Source organism: Rhinopithecus bieti, unplaced genomic scaffold, assembly GCF_001698545.2.
Source record: "Rhinopithecus bieti isolate Rb0 unplaced genomic scaffold, ASM169854v2 scaffold_35538, whole genome shotgun sequence".
NCBI classification, from domain to species: Eukaryota; Metazoa; Chordata; class Mammalia; order Primates; family Cercopithecidae; genus Rhinopithecus; species Rhinopithecus bieti.
The window spans coordinates 934,683-957,894 of NW_016815913.1; the positions used below are offsets into that span (position 1 = coordinate 934,683).

General features: G+C 36.3%; 1 protein-coding gene across 5 annotated transcripts in view; it reads right to left on the bottom strand.

The window, feature by feature from the left end:
* Positions 1-267: 267 nt before the first annotated feature.
* Positions 268-23,212, bottom strand: part of SPART (spartin) — a 36,828-nt gene continuing 13,883 nt past the window's right edge. For 4 of the 5 annotated variants that reach the window (XM_017854135.1, XM_017854138.1, XM_017854137.1 and 1 more), the window contains exons 3-9: positions 20,931-21,128; positions 18,861-19,016; positions 16,060-16,183; positions 10,108-10,302; positions 8,648-8,806; positions 8,473-8,563; positions 405-1,321 (exon numbers count right to left, since the gene is read on the bottom strand). In XM_017854135.1, coding sequence (XP_017709624.1) covers positions 1,054-1,321; positions 8,473-8,563; positions 8,648-8,806; positions 10,108-10,302; positions 16,060-16,183; positions 18,861-19,016; positions 20,931-21,128 — 1,191 coding nt within the window. In that variant the 3' untranslated portion in view covers positions 405-1,053. Of the gene's footprint in view, positions 1,322-8,472; positions 8,564-8,647; positions 8,807-10,107; positions 10,303-16,059; positions 16,184-18,860; positions 19,017-20,930; positions 21,129-23,212 lie in introns of all 5 variants that reach the window. The other variant, XM_017854134.1, reaches the window with a different exon arrangement.

Here is a 23,212-nt window from a genome sequence, read left to right on the forward strand (position 1 = left end):
TCCTGCCAAAGTGGAAACCACAATGCCTATCCACCCGGGATTACGCCTAAGGTTTTCATATTCTTTACCTTGATTATGAACAGAACCTTTCCTTTTTAATAACTTGTCTTTTATGACCGAATCCCAGAATAAAAATGTTTACCATTAGTAAACTCAATTCTGTGTGTGTGTGTATATATATATATATATATATATATATATATTTTTTTTTTTTTTTTTTACAATTTTTTACCTTTTGGGGAAGAAAACAGAACAGATATGATAAAAAAATTCTTGAAGTACTTTGGTAATCCGATTAAAAGCCTGATAAGTAATCCCACTTTGGAAATTTTAATACAAAACAATACATGTTCCCGAAATGATCCTAGGCTTTTCATAATGAGAACAATCGGTCCAATACAAAAGACGCAAATACTATTTATTCATTTAACAAAAAAGACCATTCCTTCCTAAACAAACACGGTAAGTTACAAAAGTAAGTCCCATTTTACTTTTCATCAGTCTTTCCGTTTTGAAACCAAATCTTTTTGAGAATTTCTAGTTTAGGAATTAGGTTTTGCTTAGGCTTACACACTGAAAATATTGAGAAGAATCTAAAAAAATCCACACTTAGTGCAAAAAAAGTAGACAATACTTTAAGTCATTCCTTCTATAAAAGAATTAAGGTTACTAAATGCCAATTTTTAAGCAAATATATAGTTTCCTAATTTGCTTTCTGAAATATAGCAGATATAAAAATAGTTCAACATTAGGTTTAATAAGGTCTAAACAGCACATGTATTATTAGCTTCATTTTACCTGCGAAAATATTTCAGCTACACTTGGAAAAAATAAACTTGAGAATATTACTTCACATTTCTAAGGCCAGAAGCAAGAATATTTATTCTTTTCCTTTTAAATAGAAGACATGCCATAAAATTTATGAAAGTTAATTTGTAGGAATGAATACATTTAAAAAATACTGGTTAATCTGTGAGGAATTCCACATTTGCTTAAATAACAAAATTTCATCCATTTCATAAGGCTTTGGTATAGGTGATTCCCAGCACTCCATCATTTATCTTTCTTCTTTGCCTCCTTTACTTCCTTCGTTTGCTCATCCTTCTCCCCTCTCACGCTGACATCTGCTGCTCCTTCTTGATTTTCCCTCTGAGAATTATCAGCTATCTGATAGTCCTCAAGGAGAGTGTGTCCTGTTTGTGTTGCAGTTTTCTTCACCATTGCTTTGATACCAATGTTGTTAATATTGTAGGCAGTTACGCCAACATTGACTGCAGAATCCACCGCATTGTGGGTAGCTTCTCCTGCATTATACCCGTATCTTTAAAAGAAAGATTAGAGGACATACAATGACATGATAAATATAAAATAAGGTCTTCTGAATTAGTATTAAATAAGTCAAATGATTACTGTGTGTTACCCCTGAAGGCAAAATTAAAGCTTAGGTTTCAATTTAATTAACAACTTAAAACACAGTAGAGAATGAAATCACACTGTGACAAAGCTGTATTTTCTCCTTTAGTAAAAACAGTGTGTGAAAATAAACTCAGACTAGCTGAGAAAGATGTAATAAAGACCCTCAAGTAAAAATAAAGTGTAAATTATAATCTAGGTCATTAATCAGTCATTTTTTTTTAATCCTCCCTTTCTGGAAATATGAGGGAAAATATTCACAGAAGCAACTACTCTAGAGTCATATAAGTGGTTTCAAGTTCTACCTTAACCAGACTTTGGCTACGTCTTTTAATTATGGGAATTTGAGTTTGTCTTTAAACAGAGGTTCTATGGCATTCTCCCCTGCATCCCACCCTACTGCACACTCACTGTCCTCCTTGCTGTTCCTTGAGCCCACCAAGCACTCAAAGGCCTTAGGACCTTTGTACTGGCTGCTGTCTGCTTGGACTTCCCACAGTTCTCTGCCCCACCTTCTACAAGTTGGCTCAACTATAATCTTCTCATTATCTAATCTGTTTAAATTGCCTTTTCCCACATGTCCACCTCCACCTCTTGACAATTGATTCCCCTTTAAACTACTTTTCCTTCTCCCATAACTTACCACTTTCTACATACTATGGAACTTACTCATTATCACTGTTCATGTCTTGCTTGTCTCACTAAAATATAAACCCTATTGGAGAGGAGATTCTTAGCTTTGTCCTTTAACATATCCTAAACATTGAGAATAGTGCCTGATACTCACTGAATATTCACTAAATGAATGAAATCAGTAATTCCTGCCCTATCTGCCTCAGAGTTTCTTGAGCATCAAATGCATAGCAAGTGCCTGGGAAATTACAAAGCATATACAAAAGTTGTTATTATTGACAGTAATACTATCTGCATTTAATACTATTTCTATGATAAAATACAATTTGAGGTCCTATACGAGCATACCAAAACACATTTCCCTAGTGTTTAATTGTTTTACTCTTTACCCCATTTTGGTAACAGGCTTTTAAAGCTTTTCTTGTCCACAGGTTTCCCCAAATAGAGGATTGTTTAAACAAACAACAACAAAAAGGCAAAAGTTTACATTTTCTCCAGGACACAGTGAAGTTTCCTAGGTGCTTTATGACCTATAGCTGGACATCTTATATAACACTAGATCTGCCTTTTGAATTAACGAGTCCTCTATTACTAAATAGCCTGGCCTAGAATAGTGGTTTGTGATCCCACCGGCTTGTTTGTACTTGGCTTTTTTAACCCCAGTGTGAAATAATCTTACAGTGCCTCTGAATGATGATTCTATTCTGTCCTTTGCCTAATGTTAGTAATTATATTAGAGCTGGCACACGGCAGAGCCTAGTCTGTCAAACCTTCCAAGTCTGTACTACTCTTAATTGGGGCCCTTCTCACCAGTCAACAGACAGAAAAGCTTCCTACAACTGCTTCGGCCAGTCCCTGTTATGCAACCCCTCAGCATTCCACAGGATTTGCTGATGGTGCAGAAGATGCACCATTGCTGATGGTGCCTTCTCATTGTTAACCAAGCCCCAGTCACAAATACTACTGTCAGGTGGTAATGGCTGTGTCTACACAAAAAGAAAAAGGTATCAGCAGTTTCTGCACTGACAAACAGGGACCATAACTCTTGGTGGAGCCAGTTTCCCCAAGGGCTTACAGAACATTCAGAAAACTAGATTCTAATGCCAACTATGCCAGTAACTAGCCACATGACCTTGGTCAAGTTTCTACCTCTTCGCATATTGTCAACTTTCTCTTCTTTATTTGAAAAAAAAAGATGTATATGTGTGAAAGCAGTTTTAAAATTCTAAAATACTAAACATATATTTTTAAATATCCTATAAAATGGCTTTTCATCAGTTGTATTTATTTTTTAATATACCCTCAACTATCACTCCTGCTTTCCAATATGCCTTAGAACTAGTTTTCCTAACAGGAATCTATTCTTCTCTTCATAAATAACTGTTTAGTCCTTTTCTTCAGATTCAAACTATACTGCTATAAACTCCTATAAAGCATATGTCTGGCAGAAAGTTAAATTTATTTTGATCTCTTATTTTAAACAAATTTACTTTAGACCTCATTAAGTTGGATTTTATATACTAACACTACCAATTGAAAAATAATAAAAAATGAATACAAAGTAGGCCCTAAATAAGTCAATGAGATTCAAAACTACAACTGAACCAGGTTTTTCTGAAATTTCTCCAATGTGTTCAGCTATACAGAACTGGTTTTGGGTAATATGACACCTGTCATTGAAGTTACCTCTTCATCCACTGCAAATTTAGGGGGAATTTTAATTAAATTTCACTAAACAAACCAATAAACCAGCTACACTTAATTATAGCATAGTACCAAAAACCATAAAACAGTAAATTTTCCACAGGAAAAAAAGTCTATTATTAAGCTTATGTTCCACAAATATACATTCAAAGAAAATATTGCTAGGGGAAAATAAAAATAGATCTATCAAAGCTCTATTATTCTTTAAACACTTCAAAGTAGAATAAAAGAAGCTTAAAGGTGAAACTTAAGCTTCATATGTAGAAGAGAGATGAATTATTGAATAGGTACTATACCGCAATTAAGTGTAGCAGGTTTAAAGTTACTGTTTTTCATTATTCCTGTATGTCTTCACATCCCCAAATATAAGACAAAAGTATTAATTTAACTGACAAACTGAATCTTAATGAATAGTTTCTATGCATTTACCTAAAAATTTTAAGTGTATAGTTATTTAATCCTCTGTACTGGCTTATCCACCTGAAATCAGATAAGGAAGTTTATATAATACATTTGGTTTTCTCTCAAGCATAAAATTAAGGGACATTTAAAATAACTACTTTGGAGAGCAATCGCTTATCATAGGCAATTAAGAACACAAATTTTCCTTATTATACTACCATCAGTTTGATTCGAGTACTCCACAAATGGTCATTCTATGAAATACTTTTTGATAGTAAATTTAAATACAGGACAGTGTAAATAAACCTAAGTGTATGTAAACAAATAAGAACAAAATTAAATAAAGGTACAACAAGTGTTTCAATTTCTTCAGTTCTATCACTAAGTTATTACTGGTTCAATACTTTTAGTTTCTTCTCTTAAAAGACGTTTTCTACTTTGAGCCAGATTAGCTCCAAAGGTGAGAAACAGTATTACTTAGATAAAATCTTTTATTCCCTACTGCCTCTCCCCTCTTTCTAAATTTCTAATAGCAGAAACTAAATTACTGCTAAGACTGAATCATCCTCATAGTTAGAAATACAAAGCTACCTAACTAAATCCTCACTTTTCTGCTTTTTATTTAAATTCCATGAATCTTTGGAAAAAAGGACAAAAGAATAGCAATAATACAATAATAGAAATAAACGAGCTGAGAATCACTGTTAAAATATGCTATTCAACATATTAAGTTCTCATTAAGGACCAGAAGTGCAAAATCTACATTAAAATCCAGTATTTCCTAGTTATGTGAATCTCAAACTTTTAATAAGTTAATTGTAGTTAGGTAAGTATTTTTTTTTGTCATTAGAGTAGGCCATGAAACAAACCCAACAAAGCACTTCCTATTTTCTAATATGATAATCTGAAAATAATTCACTTTTGGCCTAAAAGGCATTTCTGAATTTCACCTGTTCTTGCTACAAATAAAGAACTATTTTTCTAATCATGACTGATCCAAAGTAACCTCAGGGTCATAAAACAATGACTGAATATTAGAGTTCAGTGCCACAGGTGACAAGAAGTGAGTTGGAAGACTTGAGTTTTATATTTCTATCAGAAGAATTTGAGATCTATTGTATATGTTTTATCTCTCAACTCTTTTGGTAAAACTGACACTCCGGCCAGGCACGGTGGCTCACGCCTGTAATCCCAGCACTTTGGGAGGCTGAGGTGGGCGGATCACAAAATCAGGAGATGGAGACCATCCTGGCTAACACAGTGAAACTCTGTCTCTACTAAAAATACAAAAAATTAGCCAGGCGTGGTGGCGGGCACCTGTAGTCCCAGCTACTCGGGAAGCTGAGGCAGGAGAATGGCAGGAACCCGGGAGGTGGAGCTTGCAGTGAGCCAAGATCACACCACTGCACTCCAGCCTGGGTGACACAGCAAGACTCTGTCTCCAAAAAAAAAAAAAAAAAAAAACACTGACACTCCAAAATGATATGCCATGTTGCTTTTATTTGATTCAAAGATATGTATCCCCCAGAATGTAAAGTAGTTCAGCCACTTTTGGGAGATTTCTCAAAACAAAATGGAATTACCATTTGATACCCAAAAGAAAATAAATTGTTCTATCAAAAAGACACATGCACTCACATGTTCACTGCAGCAGTATTCACAACAGCAAAGACATGGAATCAACCTAGGTGCCCATCAACGGTGGACTGCATAAAGAAAACATGGTACATATATACCATGGAATACTACACAGCCCTAAAAAAGAATGAAATCATATCCTTTGCAGCAACATGCATGCAGCTGGAGGCCATTATTCTAAATGAATTAATGCAGGAACAGAAAACCACATGTTCTCACTTATAAACGGGAAATAAACACTGGGTACTCATGGACATAAAGATGACAACAACAGACACTGGGGACGACTAGGCGGGGGAGGGAGAGGAGTGTGAGCTAAAAGACCATCTATTGGGTACTATGCTTACTACCTGGGTGAAGGTATCATTTGTACCCCAAACCTCAGCATCATACAACAAACCTATGTAACAAGCCTGCACTTGTACCCTTTAATCTATAATAATAGTTGAAATTATAAAAAAAAGTAAACATAAAGCAATTCCTATTTCCTAACTTAAAACAAACAAATGTATACATGCCCCAGACAGAGCAGATCAAACCAATTAAGGATGGAAATTAAATTAGCACTGTAGAGCACAGGTTCTGATGACAGAAACACTTGGTTTATATCCCAGCTCTACTACTCACTAGGAGAGAAATCTTTAACATGGTATTTAACTTTACATTTTGGTTTCCTCATCTGCAAAATGGAGATAAGTGTTGAAAATTAATCAATATGTAGGAAAAGCAATGAACACAGTGCCTGATACAAAAGTATGAACTCAACTAAATGCTGTCAATAAGTGGATAATTAACATAAATAACCAAGAGTTGTGAATACTGTTAATATTGCTCTTCTTTTTTCTTTCTAAACAGTAAGATCCAAACTAATTCAAGGCTAAGAAAGCAACTCAGGTCCTTCATACTAGATTTAGTTTTTAGACCTTGATTCTTCTAGTATTGTATAAAGAAAGTAGAGTCAGGTAGAAAGAATAAGGAGCTAAAAGCAGAAGACCCTGCTTTAACTCTCACCTTCAATACCACTTGTCATAAATTTGTTATATAGTTGCGGCTTCGGCATTTATTTTTAGGCCTGACATAAGTTGCTTGAAACCTAGTTGTATCCCATCACCTTTGGCCTAGTTAAAACTTCCCCTCCCCATGTGGTTGTCTGCAATACAGTATACTTGTTTCTCATCTCATTGACTCAAAACCCAACATACCCCACAGCTGCTGACCACGAGAAAATCCAATGGTCAACATTAGAGTCATGTAAAACTAGAGCCGTGTAAATGTTCCCCTGTTCACACTTGTTTTCTTTAAACTAGTCAATCCACAGGCCCCACTGGAAAGCCAAAGGAAGAACACCCATGGACTTGCATGAAGGTAGTCGCACAAATTGCCTCTCCCTTGCTGCTACTCCCTGTTCACCCATCTCCCGCCCCACCCACTGCTTGAGCACTCTGCTGTCTTCAGACTTCCTCCTGGCTCTCGTGGGTACCCCTCTTCTCTCAAGGGTCTGTGAGTAATAAAAAGCTTCTGTCATTTCGTGTGTTTGGTTGTGCTGCCTTCTCTGTGTGTCACATGACCAACACCCAAACCTTGCTCTCCTCCTAGTCAGGGTCTCCTAGAGAGTGGCTTTCTTAGTAGGAATAAACTGGACACAGGTCAGAAAAGAGTCATAAGGGCATATGCCATAAAGAAGTTCCCTGAGAGAGGGATACCTGGTCATGGATGTGCCAGGATAAAGAAGTATCCTGTGAAAGGCACACTGCAAACATCCATGAGCTTTTCCTCTTGAGCCACGACACAGCAGGACTAGAATTTATAGCCACTCTCCAGAGACAGACTGTAAGGCCAAATGAGAAAGCAATCATAACACCAATCAGGTGAGCTTGTGCAAATCATTCATTTCTGTTTGTCCATTTCTTAATATATGAAATTGAAGATACACCATCTACCCATTCCAATACAAATGTACAGTGGTAATCAGAGTCAAGTAAGATGTGACATAATTTTTAACAGTCTGTATGCTGAGTGGGCTAATATTAACAAGGGTTATAAGAGTTTAATTATAATTCAAGTTTATTCAGGCAGACATCACCCATCAAAAACATGTAGTCAGTTAATAAGGTATGCAGGAATTCTGGGTTTTTAAAAAAATTAAACTTATTCTTCACAGTAACGATGAACAAATGTTTATAACGATTAGTAATATAAAGCAAAGTGACAAAAATTCTGTTATTATAGAAATACCATTCTCCCTATTTAAGAAAAGCAGTGAGTGAAAAAAATTATTTATCAGATACTTAATAAAAATATCTTTACCATCATGGATGTTTGCAAATGCTACAACAGATTTAGTTGGCCAGGTGTGGTGGCTCATGCCTGTAATGCCAGCACTTTGGGAGGCTGAGGCAGGCAGATCACCTGAGGTCAGGAGTTGAAGACTAGCCTGGCCAATGTGGGGAAACTCCATTTCTACTAAAAAAAAAAAAAAAAAAAATTAGCCGGGTGTGGTGGCGTGTGCCTGTAATCCCAGCTACTTGGGAGGCTGAGACAGAATTGCCTGAACCTGGAAGGTGGAAGTTGCAGTAAGCTGAGATCGCGCCTCCAGCTTGGGCAACAAGAGAAACTCTCTCTCAGAAAAACAACAACAACAACAAAACAGAGATTTAGTCATTAAAATAAAATTCAACTTACTTATATCTGACAGTTTGTACAGTTTCTGCTGAAACATTGTTAACAATGCATTTAGCTGCACATTCCAATCCTTGCCACACAGTTGAAAATCCTGTAAAAATAATATTTAAAAGTATGTAAATCTAGTCCAAAGCAAACAGACCTTCCTAGTTAAAATTCTGGGCCCCTTTGTTACCTTGAACACTACTTGCTGCTACAACCATGGCACCATCCAGAGGAGATTTCCCATCTTTGTCTTTTTTAAGAGATTCTGGAACTAGTTTGCTTCCATGCTTCTTGACATGTGGAGCTAGTTCTTTTCCAACGCAATTTGCTACAGTGCAAACTCCATCAACTAATATGACCATTAAAAAAAAGAAAACTTAGAAAATATATATTATTCGCTTGATTTTTACCACTCATCTTGCAACATTCTTAAATGAGCCTCTAAAATTGTTTTACTATATAATGTTACAACTTCTACTTAAGGACATGAAGCTTAGAGAGGAGGTCTCACTATGTTGCCCAGGCTGGCCTTGCCTTGTACTCCTGGGCTCAAGTGATCCTCCTGTCTCTGCCTCCTGAGTAGCTGGGACTACAGGTATGCAGCACAGACTGGCTATTTTTTAAATTAAGGCTTTTGTTTGCTTTAAAGCTGTGCTTGCAGAGCCTACTGATGTTTATAACCTTGCCTCTCAGATATACATGTTCTTGCACTTCTGCTTGAGAAAACCAACCACCTTTTCTATCTGACTGTTGCAATGCAAGATTGGTTGGTACTTTTAGATTATTCCAGCTTAGTGTATTCATATTTTTCTATTGATAAAAATCTCAGTTATCTCAGTGAAATAACAGTAAAATGTTTAATTCTATAAAAGTAAACAATCCAAAATCTGATTAAAAAAAATACTAAATACCAAAAAAGATCATTTTGCTAAATTTAATGGTAATCCATTAAGGTTCTATCTACCCATCTCAAAACACCAAATTTCAGTGCTGTGATTCTCTAAAAGCAAGGAGTTAGAAGTATATTGCTTGGGCAGGCTGGGCCACAATCACTAAGTCAGCTTTTCTCAAACAACAGATTCCTTCCTCTTGACCCTCAACTGCTAAGCAGTCAACTGCTCTCCTTGAAAGAATGTGCCATATCCCTTAGAAGGATTCAAGGATTCACATTCAGTCGTGCTGCATAATGATGTTTTGGTCATTTCAGACATTTCAGGGTCCCATAAGATTATAATGGAGCTGATTAAGTCCCACTGCCTAGTAACATCACAGCCACCATAACATCAGAGTGCAATTACTTTGTTTTTAAAATAAATTTAGTGTGGCCCAAGTATACAGTGTTATAAAGTCTGCAATAGTGTATAGCAATGTCCTAGGCCTTCACATTCACTCACCACTCACTCACTGCGTCACTCAGAGCAATTTCCAGTCCTGCAAGTGACATTTCTGGTAAGTGCTCTCTACAGGTTTTATGCCATTTTTTATCTTTTATATACTGCACTCCTACTGTACCTTTTCTATGAAACTGCTTGGTCCTAATTCGTTATTCTTGAGATTAAACCATCTAAATGAACATGCAGATTAACCCTGGATTAAGATATTATTTTAAATATAACTTTAAAGAAGTAAGGTTATCTAGAATTACTTTACCCAGGAACTGACTGACTTTTGCTGCTCCTCCTGTAGCTTGCTTCGCTATATAAAGTCCCTTGGTGACAGCTGGACTAACTTCCACAGGTTTTTCTTCTGGTTGAATCCGCTCTCGGAGTTTAGAAGCACCTTTCTGGATTGCTTTGCCAGTAAACTCAGCACCTTTGATTAAACCCCAACTCACCCAGGAAGCACCTTTTTAAAAGAAAATTTAAAATTGCACAATATTAGGGCTAACTATACTTTTAAACACTTTAATAAATAACATCAACCAGAAAAAAATAAAAGGAGTTTGATATTCAGAAGCTAAATGTGCCATGTCATAAACTTTCAAGCTAACTTTATACCTACAGTTTTCTTCCTGAATACTTAGGTCATATGTCACTCAGTGACAGAGTTCTGTGTTACTCTATGCTGCCACTGCAACTTGCAGGTATCTCTATATGTTACTTATCACACTATATTACTGCTAGGTATTAATTTTTAGTTTTGGTGCCATTAACATAGAATTTGGCTAAAGAACCCAGATATTCTTGTTCTTTTTGCCTTAGGCCAGACACCACGTTTCCCCATGAAATCCTGAGGGAGAAAGATAGAAACATCACAAAATGTAAACCAAAGAAACTGCCTCTCAAACACCAAGGCAGAATTCTTACTTTCTTTAGGCTAAAAGCATTAGTCAGGGGGTCCTGTTCCTTCCTGAATCCTAAACCCAAACTCTTGGATCTCAGTACTGTTTAGCTTCCTACATATACCTGAACGACAAAAACACAAGAACACCCAAATGCGTGAGAAGAGAAAATCTAAAGAAGAGACAGGCCTAGATAATTTAGCCATTTCTCATGACAGTGGGTCCTAGCCCTTTGCTTTGCTTATGTTCTCGCAGCTTGAATGACAGAACTGCTCACAGAGGAACAGAGGGATGGAAGGGCCTTCTCTAGTGAGGACAAAAGGTCCTCAGCCAGTGGAAATGTGGGGAAAGAAGGAGTGGGAGAGGGATGGGTAAAGAAAAGATACACAAGAACAGTGTCCCCTAAGATGGAAGAAGTATTACCCTACTCTGCAGAGACTTTCAATTTAAAATATTTCTTTTTTGGCAAAGACTTAACAATGTGCTTTCAAAGTTGAACATACGAAGTACTTAATTATATTCTCTCAACGTCTGTGGTGTGGTTTTACATGATTACTCCAGCCCATGAATAAGCATCCAGCAATCATGTGAAAACCATAAAAGTTTATTTTAAAATGTTAACAATGAAAAGTGACACATAATAAATAATTGGAAATTTTATGTTTCTCTTCCTGTTTTAGTCAACATCTCCACCTCCAGCTCCAATCCTACCCCCACTGTCTTACCTGACAATCAATTTCTGGGGAAGTGCAGGATTCAAACCCAAGCAAACAGGCTTCCATAAACAATAAAAGGCTTGAAGATGTCCATTTAAAAAAATTATCTTTTTAGATTAACTTATAGGTTGAAAAGTTTTAAGAAGAAACCAGCTGAACATGAAGACTGAGAAATCGTAAAATAAATAATAAAACAAAGGATACTACAATCCTATAATGAAACTGTAAGAAATAATAGGGATGAAGTCAAATGATGACTGAGAAAAATAAATGGAAATGAGATAAAAAGTCACAGCACTAATAAAGAGAAATACTACATGCAAATAATCAATAACATATCACCATGGAAGTATACAGTATACACAAATATGTTAAAACTGTGAACACTGCAACAGAAGATAAGGAAATGCAATATTTCATTGATAGCTATGTAGATATTTTAAATGACACGTACAATGCCAGATATAGATTGATTCTGTTCACGTTTGCATCCTATGCACTGAATTAATGCAGCCACATGACAGACCATGAACGTCTACTGAATAAATGAGACACTGGCAGATGTTAAAATTATCTAACTCAAACCTAACTACTACAGCTTGTGGGACACTGTCCACTTTTACTGAACTAAAGAAAGCTACCATTTACAGTTGTTATTAAAAACAGAAGTCCCTGGCTAGGTGCAGTGGCTCACGCCTATAATCTCAGCACTTTGGAAGGCCAAGTTGGGCGGATCACCTGAGGTCAGGAGTTTGAGATCAGCCTGGCCAATATGGCAAAACCTTGTCTCTACTAAAAATATAAAAATGAGCTGGGCATGGTGGTGTGTACCTGTAGTCCCAGCTACTCAGGAAGCTGAGGCAGGAGAATCACTTGAACCCTGGAGGCGGAGTTTGCAGTGAGCCAAGAGAGCATCACTGCACTCCAGCTTGGGTAACAGAATGAGACTCTGTCTCAAAACAAAACAAAACACAAAAACACAGAAGTCCCAAATCACAGCTTTCTCTCCTGGTAAAAAGCTAGCTGAACCCTAAGATTATATAGAACCCAACTTTTCTGGTAAGTTTTAATAATTTTATCATAAGAAATATGAGCTTAAAAAATTTCTTAAAAAAGAAATACTGATTCACTGATCTTTTTATTTTCAGCTTTTGATATTCTTTATCTCTGGCAATGAGGGGGGAAAACTGGCAGCAAATTGGCTAGCACATGGCCAATTTCAATCACATGACATGTATCTTATGTTTGATGCAGTCCTCTAAAAGCCTAGAAATGATTTGTCTTAGCACTTAACCATCCTATACCAATCAAAGTATAAATTGAATATATGATTGCTCTTTGATGTTTTGTTCATTCTATATAATTTATGCTGGAATAAAGGTCTTTGTGGATCTGACAGCTGGAAGACTGTACTAGGTCAATGGAGTCCCAGAAGGAATGTACTGAAGAATAGGAGGACTTGTTTGTCTATTCTTTAACAGACTGAATTAACCAAAATGGAAAAGTTTTTGCCAGGGCCTAGAAGCACAAAATGGTAGCAAAAAGCATAATCTTGGAGAAACTTTAGGGAGGCATCACAGTTGCCTCCGTTCTGCTCACTCTCAGCCCTAGGATGATATGCTGGAATAGGTAGGCAGAAAGTGATCATTCCCTCTCATTCCATATCAACTGTTTGCCTAGCATTCCAGAGTCCATCTGTAAATTAAATTGGGAAAGATTAGGGAGTTAGAGGGGACATTCAAATACCCTTGATGATCTTTTGCTACCTCACAACCACTAAAGTGTTCCAGAATGATTGAAGGTAGGTTGCTCCAAAGGTGAGCTCCATCAGCCTATTGTCAGCAACCCTCTACCGCCTCCCAAATAGCTTACTAGGCTCTACTCCATTGATACTGCACAGCCGCTGCCTTCTTAAAGTGTTAAGTCTAGGTTTCTCAAGCCTATACAGGTAAACTTTAAGCACGGTTGTTTTACTTTTTTCACCTTTTATATTAGGAAAACCTCAGACTAGCTTTTAGTGATCTTTACTTATTCTTTGACAGCAGACAAGCACCAATTGGGCTAAGATACATAAGCTCAATTTAGATCCCTGGTTACTCATTTTGTACATAGACTGAATGAGTCAGGTAACGATAGTCTCTTGATAGATCAGATAATTTTCCCAGCAGTAAATCTTTATTAATTTTCTGCCCCCTCTTTGTTTTACTTGTACCGTAAGCATTTGATGAACTATTCGTTCTATGTATTAAAAAGCTCATAAAGAGACATAAACTCTGATAGGCAGTTAAATGGTTTCCAGTCACCAACTATGACGGACATTACTAGAACCCCAGCCCTGAAGGTATAGAATAAAAAGGAAAAGAGGTACTGGCATGAAGAAACTGAGCTCTTAAGTAATAAAGAAGGCCTCTGCATGTTACCAAAACACAGTTTTTGCTTGTTTTAAAATTATGCACTGCTGAAAGTTCTTTTGAAATCTCCAAAGAGACCTTTTCCCAGGATTAACTGGCTGTACTGCTTCTGGTAGCACCATGGTGTGGTATCTATAGTACCTAGGAGGCCTGAGATTTAGGGGCAGCTGGTAATTTCTGAAGATGACCACAAACAGTGTCTCCTATTCTGAATGTTAATCCTTCCACAAGATCTTGACATTCTTCCCAGAGGGAAATGGGGTCTATGTCACATTCCTTGCATCTGGGCTGGCTTGTTGCTTGCTTTTAACCAAATGATGCTGGAAATTTCCAAGAGTATGTCAGAAATGGTAAGGCAGCTTCTGTCTGTTTGCTGGATGTTTCACATTTGAAGCCCCAAATCACTATGTAGAAGCCACACTAGCCTAAGGCCACCATGCAGGGTGGAAGTCCAGCCACAAAAGGCCATGTGTAGGCACTCTATTTGGCAGTCCTAGACTTTGACCTCTCCCAGCCTAGATGCCAGAGGTGTCAGTAATGATTTCAGTCTTCAGCTTACTGTCAAGTCACTAGCTAGCCTTTCAGTCTTCCCAGATGAAGTCCTTAGATACTATAAAAGAGATATAAGCCACTCCTGCTGTGACCTTTCCAAATACCTGGCCCACTGAATTCCACAGAAACAAATGTTTGTTGTTTTGTGCCTTTGGGTTTGGGGCAGTTTGTTACATAGCAATAGTAAACGGAACAAACTTATAATAGCATAAATTCCAAAAACTTGGTAAAATTACTTTGAATTTAGTGTGTAGGGGTAATAGGCAAGTTTTCTGAATAATGGCCTCCTAATAATAATGCTTAGCAGGCTACAAAGTTGGGGGGTAGGGCAGTAAAAGTGAAAAGGTTTTTCATTGCAATTTCTTTGTGAATCTCTTTCAAGGGTCAATTTTAACGACTGCAATTACATTTTAAAATTTGGCTTTATCTTTTCTTCTTGTCTCAAGCACAGTTCTTTGGCACTAGGAAAAGTATTTTAGTTCCTAGCTAGCTAATTATTTTAGCTTGTTGGTTTTTTATGTTGAAGATTTCCTCTGCTTTAGACATCTTCTAAAATGGATTTTAGTGGACACGGAAATCTGAATTGACAGTCGTTTAAATGAATCAAGACCCATTTAATGGGGTTATGAATTTGACAAACTGAATGGTGATTGGCAATATTTTTTAAAAAACAAAATAAAAGGTATAAATCATAGAGTTACTACAGCTAAAAAGCTACGTGAAATGTTAACCAATTAAAGTAGAAAGACATGCCACTAATGATCATTCTGGTTTCAGAATAATTGATCTGAAGCCCTTTATAACCATAATTAAACAGCAGAGACTACTTCTCAAAGAGCTTGGCTATAACCCTCAGAAGTTCTCATGTCTGCATGGCTGTGTAGTTAGTGCTGCTTTGCTTTCAAAGATGAATGAACATGTTCTCATTTTTTGGGTGGGTATCTGAGTCCATTTGTGATGCCATAACAAAATATCATCAACTAGTAGCTTATTAACAACAAAAATTTATTTCTCACAATTCTGGAGGCTGGGAAGTACAAGACTAAGGTGCTGGCAGATTTGGTCCCTGGGGAGGGGCCCACTTCCTGGTTCATAGAATTACACCTTCTTACTGCTTCCTCACATAGTGAAAGGGACGAGGCAGCTTTTTGGGATCTCTTTCATAAGGGACTAATCCCACTGACGAGGGTTCCTCCCTCATGACCTAATCACTTCCCAAAGGCCCCACTTCCTAAAACCATCACCTCAGGGGTTGGGATTTCAATATATGAATTTTGAAGGGACACATTCAGACCACAGCTGAGGGATAGGGGTTGGGAGAGGTTAAGAGGGAGCTTCAAAGGGGAAAGGAAGGTAACTAATTTTAGATTCAGAACTATTAAGAGTTTGAAGATTCTTGAAGCTTTTCACTATCCATTTTCCCAGTAATAAAACAGAATAATAGGCCAGGAAGAATTTATACTTATATGACAATATCTGATGTTTTAAAAGACTAGTGCCTTCTACATTTATTTCTAAATTGATCATTTAAAACCAAAATACAAAATATTATCTTTCTCAGTATTCCCTAATAAACACTATCCTTATTTGGTTCCAAAGGCTTAATGTCATACAGGGAAAAAAATTAACATTACTGTAATACCTGACAAAATGTTGTGAGCCACTTTCTCACTCCATTCAGGTAATTCTTTTGATTTTTCTTCTGGAACTGGCTCACATGGTACAATGTGACTCAGGTTAACTTCTTCACTTGAAGTATCTTTAGCCTAAACAGTAAAAATGTTTCAAAATGTGAAGAGTTAGAACTAAGAGGGGGAAAACTGTAAGCATTATATAACAAATATGAAGCCAACAAATACTAGATATAATTAATGAAAAATATATTCAGCCAACCTAGTTACCAGTGTGGTCTTATAAAGCACAATACCAGAACTGCCATGAAGTTGAAAACTGTTCTGGTCCATATAAATCTTGACTGGTAAGATTTAAATACCAATACAAGTTCAATATGGCATTTATCAAATCATTTATATTGACTAACTTTTTTTTTTTTTTTCTGGACTAGACTGATTTCCTTCAAACAGATACCATCCCTAGATATTAGTGTGCACATGGTACTCAGTAAGATTAAAAGATTTTTGTTAAATGACTCAATCAGTAAGCAAAGATGAATTCATAAACTGGTTTTGACAGAGCAAACAAATGTCTAATTTGAAACAAGAAGGAATATATAAACACAGAATAATCTGCTATTCCATTTAAGAGGAAATGGAGAACATAGAACTATCTGTACTTTGCTAACTGAACAGCTGTTTTGAGAGCCTGGGCCAACACCCAAACTCTCAAAGCTAAATGAACTCATTCTAAGAAATAAGACGCAGGCTAACTCAGACCTCATAATATTAATATAATAAAATAACCTGAAAATCAAAGTGGCCAGTAATACAAAGAATGTCGCATAAAATATAAAAACAACATTAAACAAAACAACTTCTACATGGGATAAAAGTCACCCATAAGTAAAATCTAAAGCTTTTCACTGCATATACTTTTAATATCATTTGATTTTTTTAGAACAAGAAATTAAATTTTAAAACATGAAGTTCTAAATGATATGGAAGAATTTCCAAATACACTGTTAAGTAAAAAAGCAAGGAGCAAAACATTGTTTTATATGCCATCTTTTATGTTAAATATTAAGTATGTCCATGTGTGTGTGTATTTATGCATAAAATATATCTAGAAGGACAATAGAAATTAATAATTATGTGTCTGAGGCCAGGCATGCTGGCTCACACCTGCAATCCCAGCACACTGCGAGGCTGACGTGGGTGGATCACCTGAGGTCAGGAGTTCGAGACTAGCCTAGCCAACATGGTGAAATTGAAACCCCATCTCTACTAAAAATACAAAAATTAACCGGGCGTGGCTGCAGGCACCTGTAATCCCAGCTACTCGGGAGGTTGAGACACAAGAATTGCTTGAACCTTGGAGGCGGAGGTTGCAGTGAGCTGAGATCACACCACTGCACTTCAACCTAGGTGACAGAGTGAGATTCTATCTGTGGGGGATGGGGGAGAGGAGGGAAGATTATGTGTCTGGACAGAGGAGGTAGGTGGCTGGTGGACAGGAATAGGGCCCAGACTTATTTTTCACCATATACTCTTTTGTACCCTGTAACTTTCGTTTCTTATGATTAAAACAACGTTTTTAAGTAAAATATATTTCTTGGAACCATTTTGGACTCCCAATATCCTCATATAGCTGGTCTAAGATGTTCAACATAAACCACAGTGACACTTTGCAAATAAATGTAGAATATTCACGTGATATTCATCAATTCCAAAGATAATTATTGAGCATTTACCATGTGGAATATAGCAATGAACAATACTAAACTGCCTGTAATATGATACTCAAGACAATGCTGTTTTATTCATATACTTGCTTATATTACCACTTCTGCCAAGAATCCCCTTAAATTTGCTATTCATATGACCAACTCTTCTTTATCCTTCAAGACTCATCTTAGTCATAATGTCCTGTAGGAGGGGGCTCCTCACTGCTTCCCATACCACTCATCCACCCACACTTATCTGTTAGGCTAGGCTGCATCTTCTATCTAATAGCCACATTGGATAGAAATGATCTCTTTGCTAATCTGTCCTTTCCATTAGACAGTAAATTCATTGAGACAAGAAATTTAAACCTTTTCCACTATGTATGCCTAACATTCTAGCACTCAATATTTCCTGAACTCTAATCCAAATTTACCAGTTAAAATATATCACATACTCAGAGCCTATGAAATGAAAGAAGAAACCACTCAATATATTTTTAAAAATCAAATCTCTGTCCTGTTGCCCATCCATAAAAAAACAGGAAACTGAACAAAAATGGCAGAGTGTAAGAAAAAAAGAGACAGTAGCATATGTAGCCTCCAAGCTCTTGGTGAATATAGGAAGGCAGAGAATAACACAAAACAAATAAGAAAGTACGTGCATCATTAATGCAAATATAAAAATATTTTGGTCAGGTGTGGTGGCTCATGTCTGTAATGCTGGCTAATTGTGGAGGCTGAGGCAGGAGGATCACATGAGTCCAGGAGGTCAAGGCTGCAGTGAGCCATGTTTGCACCACTGCACTCCAGCCTGGGTGACAAAGCAGGATCCTGTCTCAAAAAAAAATAAAATCTCTCAAACAGTTGGGAAAAAAAATCTATCCCCCAAACACAGAGTATCTTTTAAAAAAATAGTTTAAGTAACACACACTTTAAAAGGGAAATATTACAACTGATTCTAATTGTTTTTGCCAGTGATCACTTTGTTGACTATGCACAAGTTGCTTTGCTTTAGTATATGGGACTATGATCATATAAATATATGAAACTGGAGAAAGGTACCATTAGAAAACAACACACACACTTATTATTCTTTTATTTACCCTTTTTCCACGTTTTCCTTTATGACGTACATCCTTATTGCCTTGGTCCAACTGTTTCACATCAGTGCCCGAGGCTTCTTTTAGTTGGTCAGAGGAGGGTCTAGTTCTTCCAGGGATTTGGAATTCATTTTCTTCTTCTGCTCTGTTCCAGTTGGCCTACAGAATAAGGGTTTAAGCCTAGCCCTAATCAGAATTTTTCTTAGATGACTTTCTGCCACCTATATTACACCATGCTCAAGTGACATACTTGTTTGAATGTCAGTTTGGCAGTCTACAAGTAACAACTGCTTTTGCTTTTTTCTCTATGCTTCTCTGTTGTCTTATCACCAAACCCCAAACCTCTGAGATCTTTGGTTCATAGCATATGCTTAAGTAAGTTTCAAAAGACAAAGTATACAACTTATAAAAGACAAAGTAAGACAACTTATAGCAGTTGTTGGTATAAGTTATCTTTGAATCAGATGCAGCTACATTTAAATTTAATTAATGAATAAATTTTAGGTAACATATACAATATACAAGACAAAATGAATTTAAAGGCAATTAACAAAACTCATGTCCACTTCATTACGCATTACTGGAAGGTTTATTAATTGTCTGCACAGTATACACTTTGCTGAATGAATGCTTAAGAGTAAAAACCAGTCAAAATTATAGCTAGTAACTAGCTTATGTTTACAGTTGAAGTTCTGGGACAGTAAAGCAAGCTAAAAATAACATACAACCAAAAAATAAAATTGAAGAGATAAAATAAACATACAATCTAAAAGTCTGCTTAGTTTTTTTCCTAAAGTCCAATAATACAGGTCCAGTTAATGTAGGGGTGAAGGGAGAAATAGTTCCACATTAGGTCTGTGAATACTTAAGAGCATCATTTTACTCAGTCAGTAAACAGTGAAGTGAAGATGAACTCCTTCATTTGACCATACTCCTGCCTTTGTGAATTCCTCTTCACAAGTACAATGAGGCTACACACTTCTGTATGCTGATCACGTATTTTGTTAAATAATTGCTGCTATGCTAAAGTATTGGTTTGCTGACCACCAGGTAGGTCATTCTCAGGTCAACAGGGGCTGATTTTATATTTTCACACACACACACACACACACACACACACACACACACACACACACACACCTTTGCGGTCTCCTGTTCTCATAATCTGCCCATCCCACCACTTAACACAGTAACTGGTTAAATAATGAATTCCAAATATCTGCTGACTGAAGGAGAGAATAAAATATTATACCATCATAATGCCCACCTCAGTCCACCCCAGATGACTGTCAATATTCATAATCAAGAATACTTTTTCCCTCTTGCTACAACAATATATAAAGAAAGTCTCTCCATAATACTCTATTCAAGTTCCCTGTTAAACAGAAATACTCTGTTTCCACAGGTACGCATGTGGGCAGAGGAAACATGCCAAATAAGGAAAGTTCCACGATGATCATATTTTAAATCATATTTTCTTTTTATTTTTTTATTTGGCCTTCATTTACCACAAGAACAAAGAAAATTATCTCAACCAAAGCCTGTTTCTTCCTCAGAATGCCAACCATACCCCTTAAAATGTCCAACATAACCTATCTACTAAAGGTAAAATTATCTTCATGTCACCATTTAGACCCATTAGTACACTTTTCCAGCTGAGCAGTAAAACAGTGGTGAAAAAATAGCTAACATTCACAGAGCATTACTACTTGTTCTGATGTAAGTGCTTAATGTATTAATTTTTAATTTTCACCACAGCCCAATGAGGTGGACACTGTTATTATCCCCATTTTATAAGTAAATTAAAGTATAGAGAAGATTAGTACCAGCTGAGCTAAATGGCTATTAAGTGGAAGAGCTTGAATTCATATACAGGCAATTCGACTCTAGAGCTCACAATATTAACCACTATTACAGCAAATTCCAAGCATGTAGCTGTGAACACACAAACAAATGATAAACTGTTAGTCTCCTAACCTTGATCACAGTAGAGGTTATTACAATTTCTCTAAAAGCTGAAGAGCTTATGTTAAAGCAGATTTTTTTCACCCTAAAGATGATCACACAAGTTACCTGGAGCCGAAGGTCAGACATTTGCCTTAATAGATCCTCAAAGAGCTCTCTATCATCCTCTGGTAACTCAGAGGACAGGACGACCCCCACAAAGCATCCTGCTGCTTGTAGCATCGTATCAGGAAACATGTAGGCTCCTGCGGTACATTTCAGAACCGGAGATCTATCAGGAACTAGAGGATACAACCAGTCACAAACCTGAAAGGATTCGTTAGAAGAAAAAATATATATACATATAAATGAATGAAACTAGATTTTCACTTATGTTTTAATAAAATTGTTATACTAGAAAATAAACACTTCAAAGTTGGAAACATATTTTAAAAGGCTTTATAGAACCATCAACATCAACAAATCCCCAAGAAAATTAATCATTTGCTAGTCTGATCTTCCTGCAATAAGGACCGTGCTAAATATGCCATTGCTCCACTAATCATACAATCTTAAAGCTGATGGCCTTAACCAGCCCAGTGTTAACCAATAATGACTCTAACTTTAAATAAATAATAATCAAAGTAAATTAAGGTTTTCTTCGTTATTGAAATTAGATATTCCTTTTGTGGTACATAAACTATTTTCAGGTATTATTCACTTGAAATATTTACTGAAATAATAGTGTTTACTGATTTAATGCTCCTAACAATCCTATGAAATCAGTTACTATTATTGTCATTTTATGTACAAGAAAATTGAGGCACACAGAGGTCAATTAAGTTGCTCAGAACCAACAACTGAAAAGTGGAGCTTGGATTTTAACACATGTAGTCTGGACCAGAGAAGCTGAACAATTATTTTAATCAGAAACCCAGCACTCACAGGCCGGGCACAGTGGCTCACACGTATAATCCCAACACGCTGGGAGGCCAATGGGGAGCGGGGGGATCATTTGAGGTCAGGAGTTCAAGACCAGCCTGGCCAATATGGTGAAACCTGTCTCTACTAAAAATACAAAAGTTAGCTGGGTGTGGTAGTGCAGGCCTGTAATCCTAGCTCCAGCTCCTTAGGAGGCTGAGGCAGGAGAATCACCTGAACCCGGGAGGTGGAAGGTGCAGTGAGCCAAGATTATACCATTGCACCCCAGCCTGGGCAACAGAGCAAAACTCTGACTCAAAGAAAAAATAAATAAATAAATAAATAAGAAACTCAGCACTCACAACGTGGAATAATTTTTTGTACTAAACCCAAGAGAACCTGACATAACAGAATAGATTAAGTTAATGTTTATGGATTGTCTATCTATTGTGAAATAAAAAGCAAAATAACAAAAGCTCTCCTGCAGTGTCATCTGGGAAGGTCAGCTTGCCAGTACACACAGACTTAAGCTGACATTCTGGCTGCCTAATTTATTTCTAATGCAAAACATTATTTGAGAAACCAAAATATAACTGTGCTCAACATCAAAAGTCATACCCACAAACTTTTAACATTTGAGTAGTTATATATTTTAATATGTATGAGAAAAAATACACATTTCCCTTAATATCAGTTATTATTAAGATATAACTGACAAGTGGGACAATTTAGTAAAAATATAAAGCAAGTAATAGTAGTGGTATGGAGTTGACAAAAAAATTGTAAAAGTTATTCTAAAATAAAACTTAGGAATGGTTTTTTTTTTTTTTTTTTTTTTTTACTATTCCATGGTTTTTTCCAGATTAACTATATCCTGGTCACCTTAATTGAACTGGAATATCACCAAATTGTCTTTAAAATACCAACACTTTATAGACTTTTCTTAGGACAGGATATTACAGATGAGTGAATTCATCCACCATAGGCTGATTTTTCCCAGTTTCATTTTCAGAGGGCAAATTCATGTCCAATTTCTGTAACTATAGATTTAACAGGTTTAAAAAGTATGTGGTATTAAAACTAAACCAAAAGAAAATCTTTTTTTGAAGTTCTAGAATTCTGTCTACCTAAAACCAAAAAATCTTAATTTCCTATTTAGACCAATAGTGATTTTAACAGTGATTTTAGTATAGGAAATATCTAACTTCTAGTATTTAGTTGGTTTATTATTGTATTTTTTTTTTTGACAAAACATTCAGAAAACACATATGTTAACTCTTTTAAGGACACTCTGCTACAAATACCTGAATACAAGCAAATGAGAACCTGTTAAAGAGACTCAAATTAAATTTTGGGAGCAATTTTACTTTTCATTTAGGACAAAAAAATACACATATGAGAGAGATTAAAAACAAAATTAAAAGCACTAAGGACAAATTTGTATTAAAGTACAAGTCATTTCAATGGATGAGTGAATGTAACCATGGTAC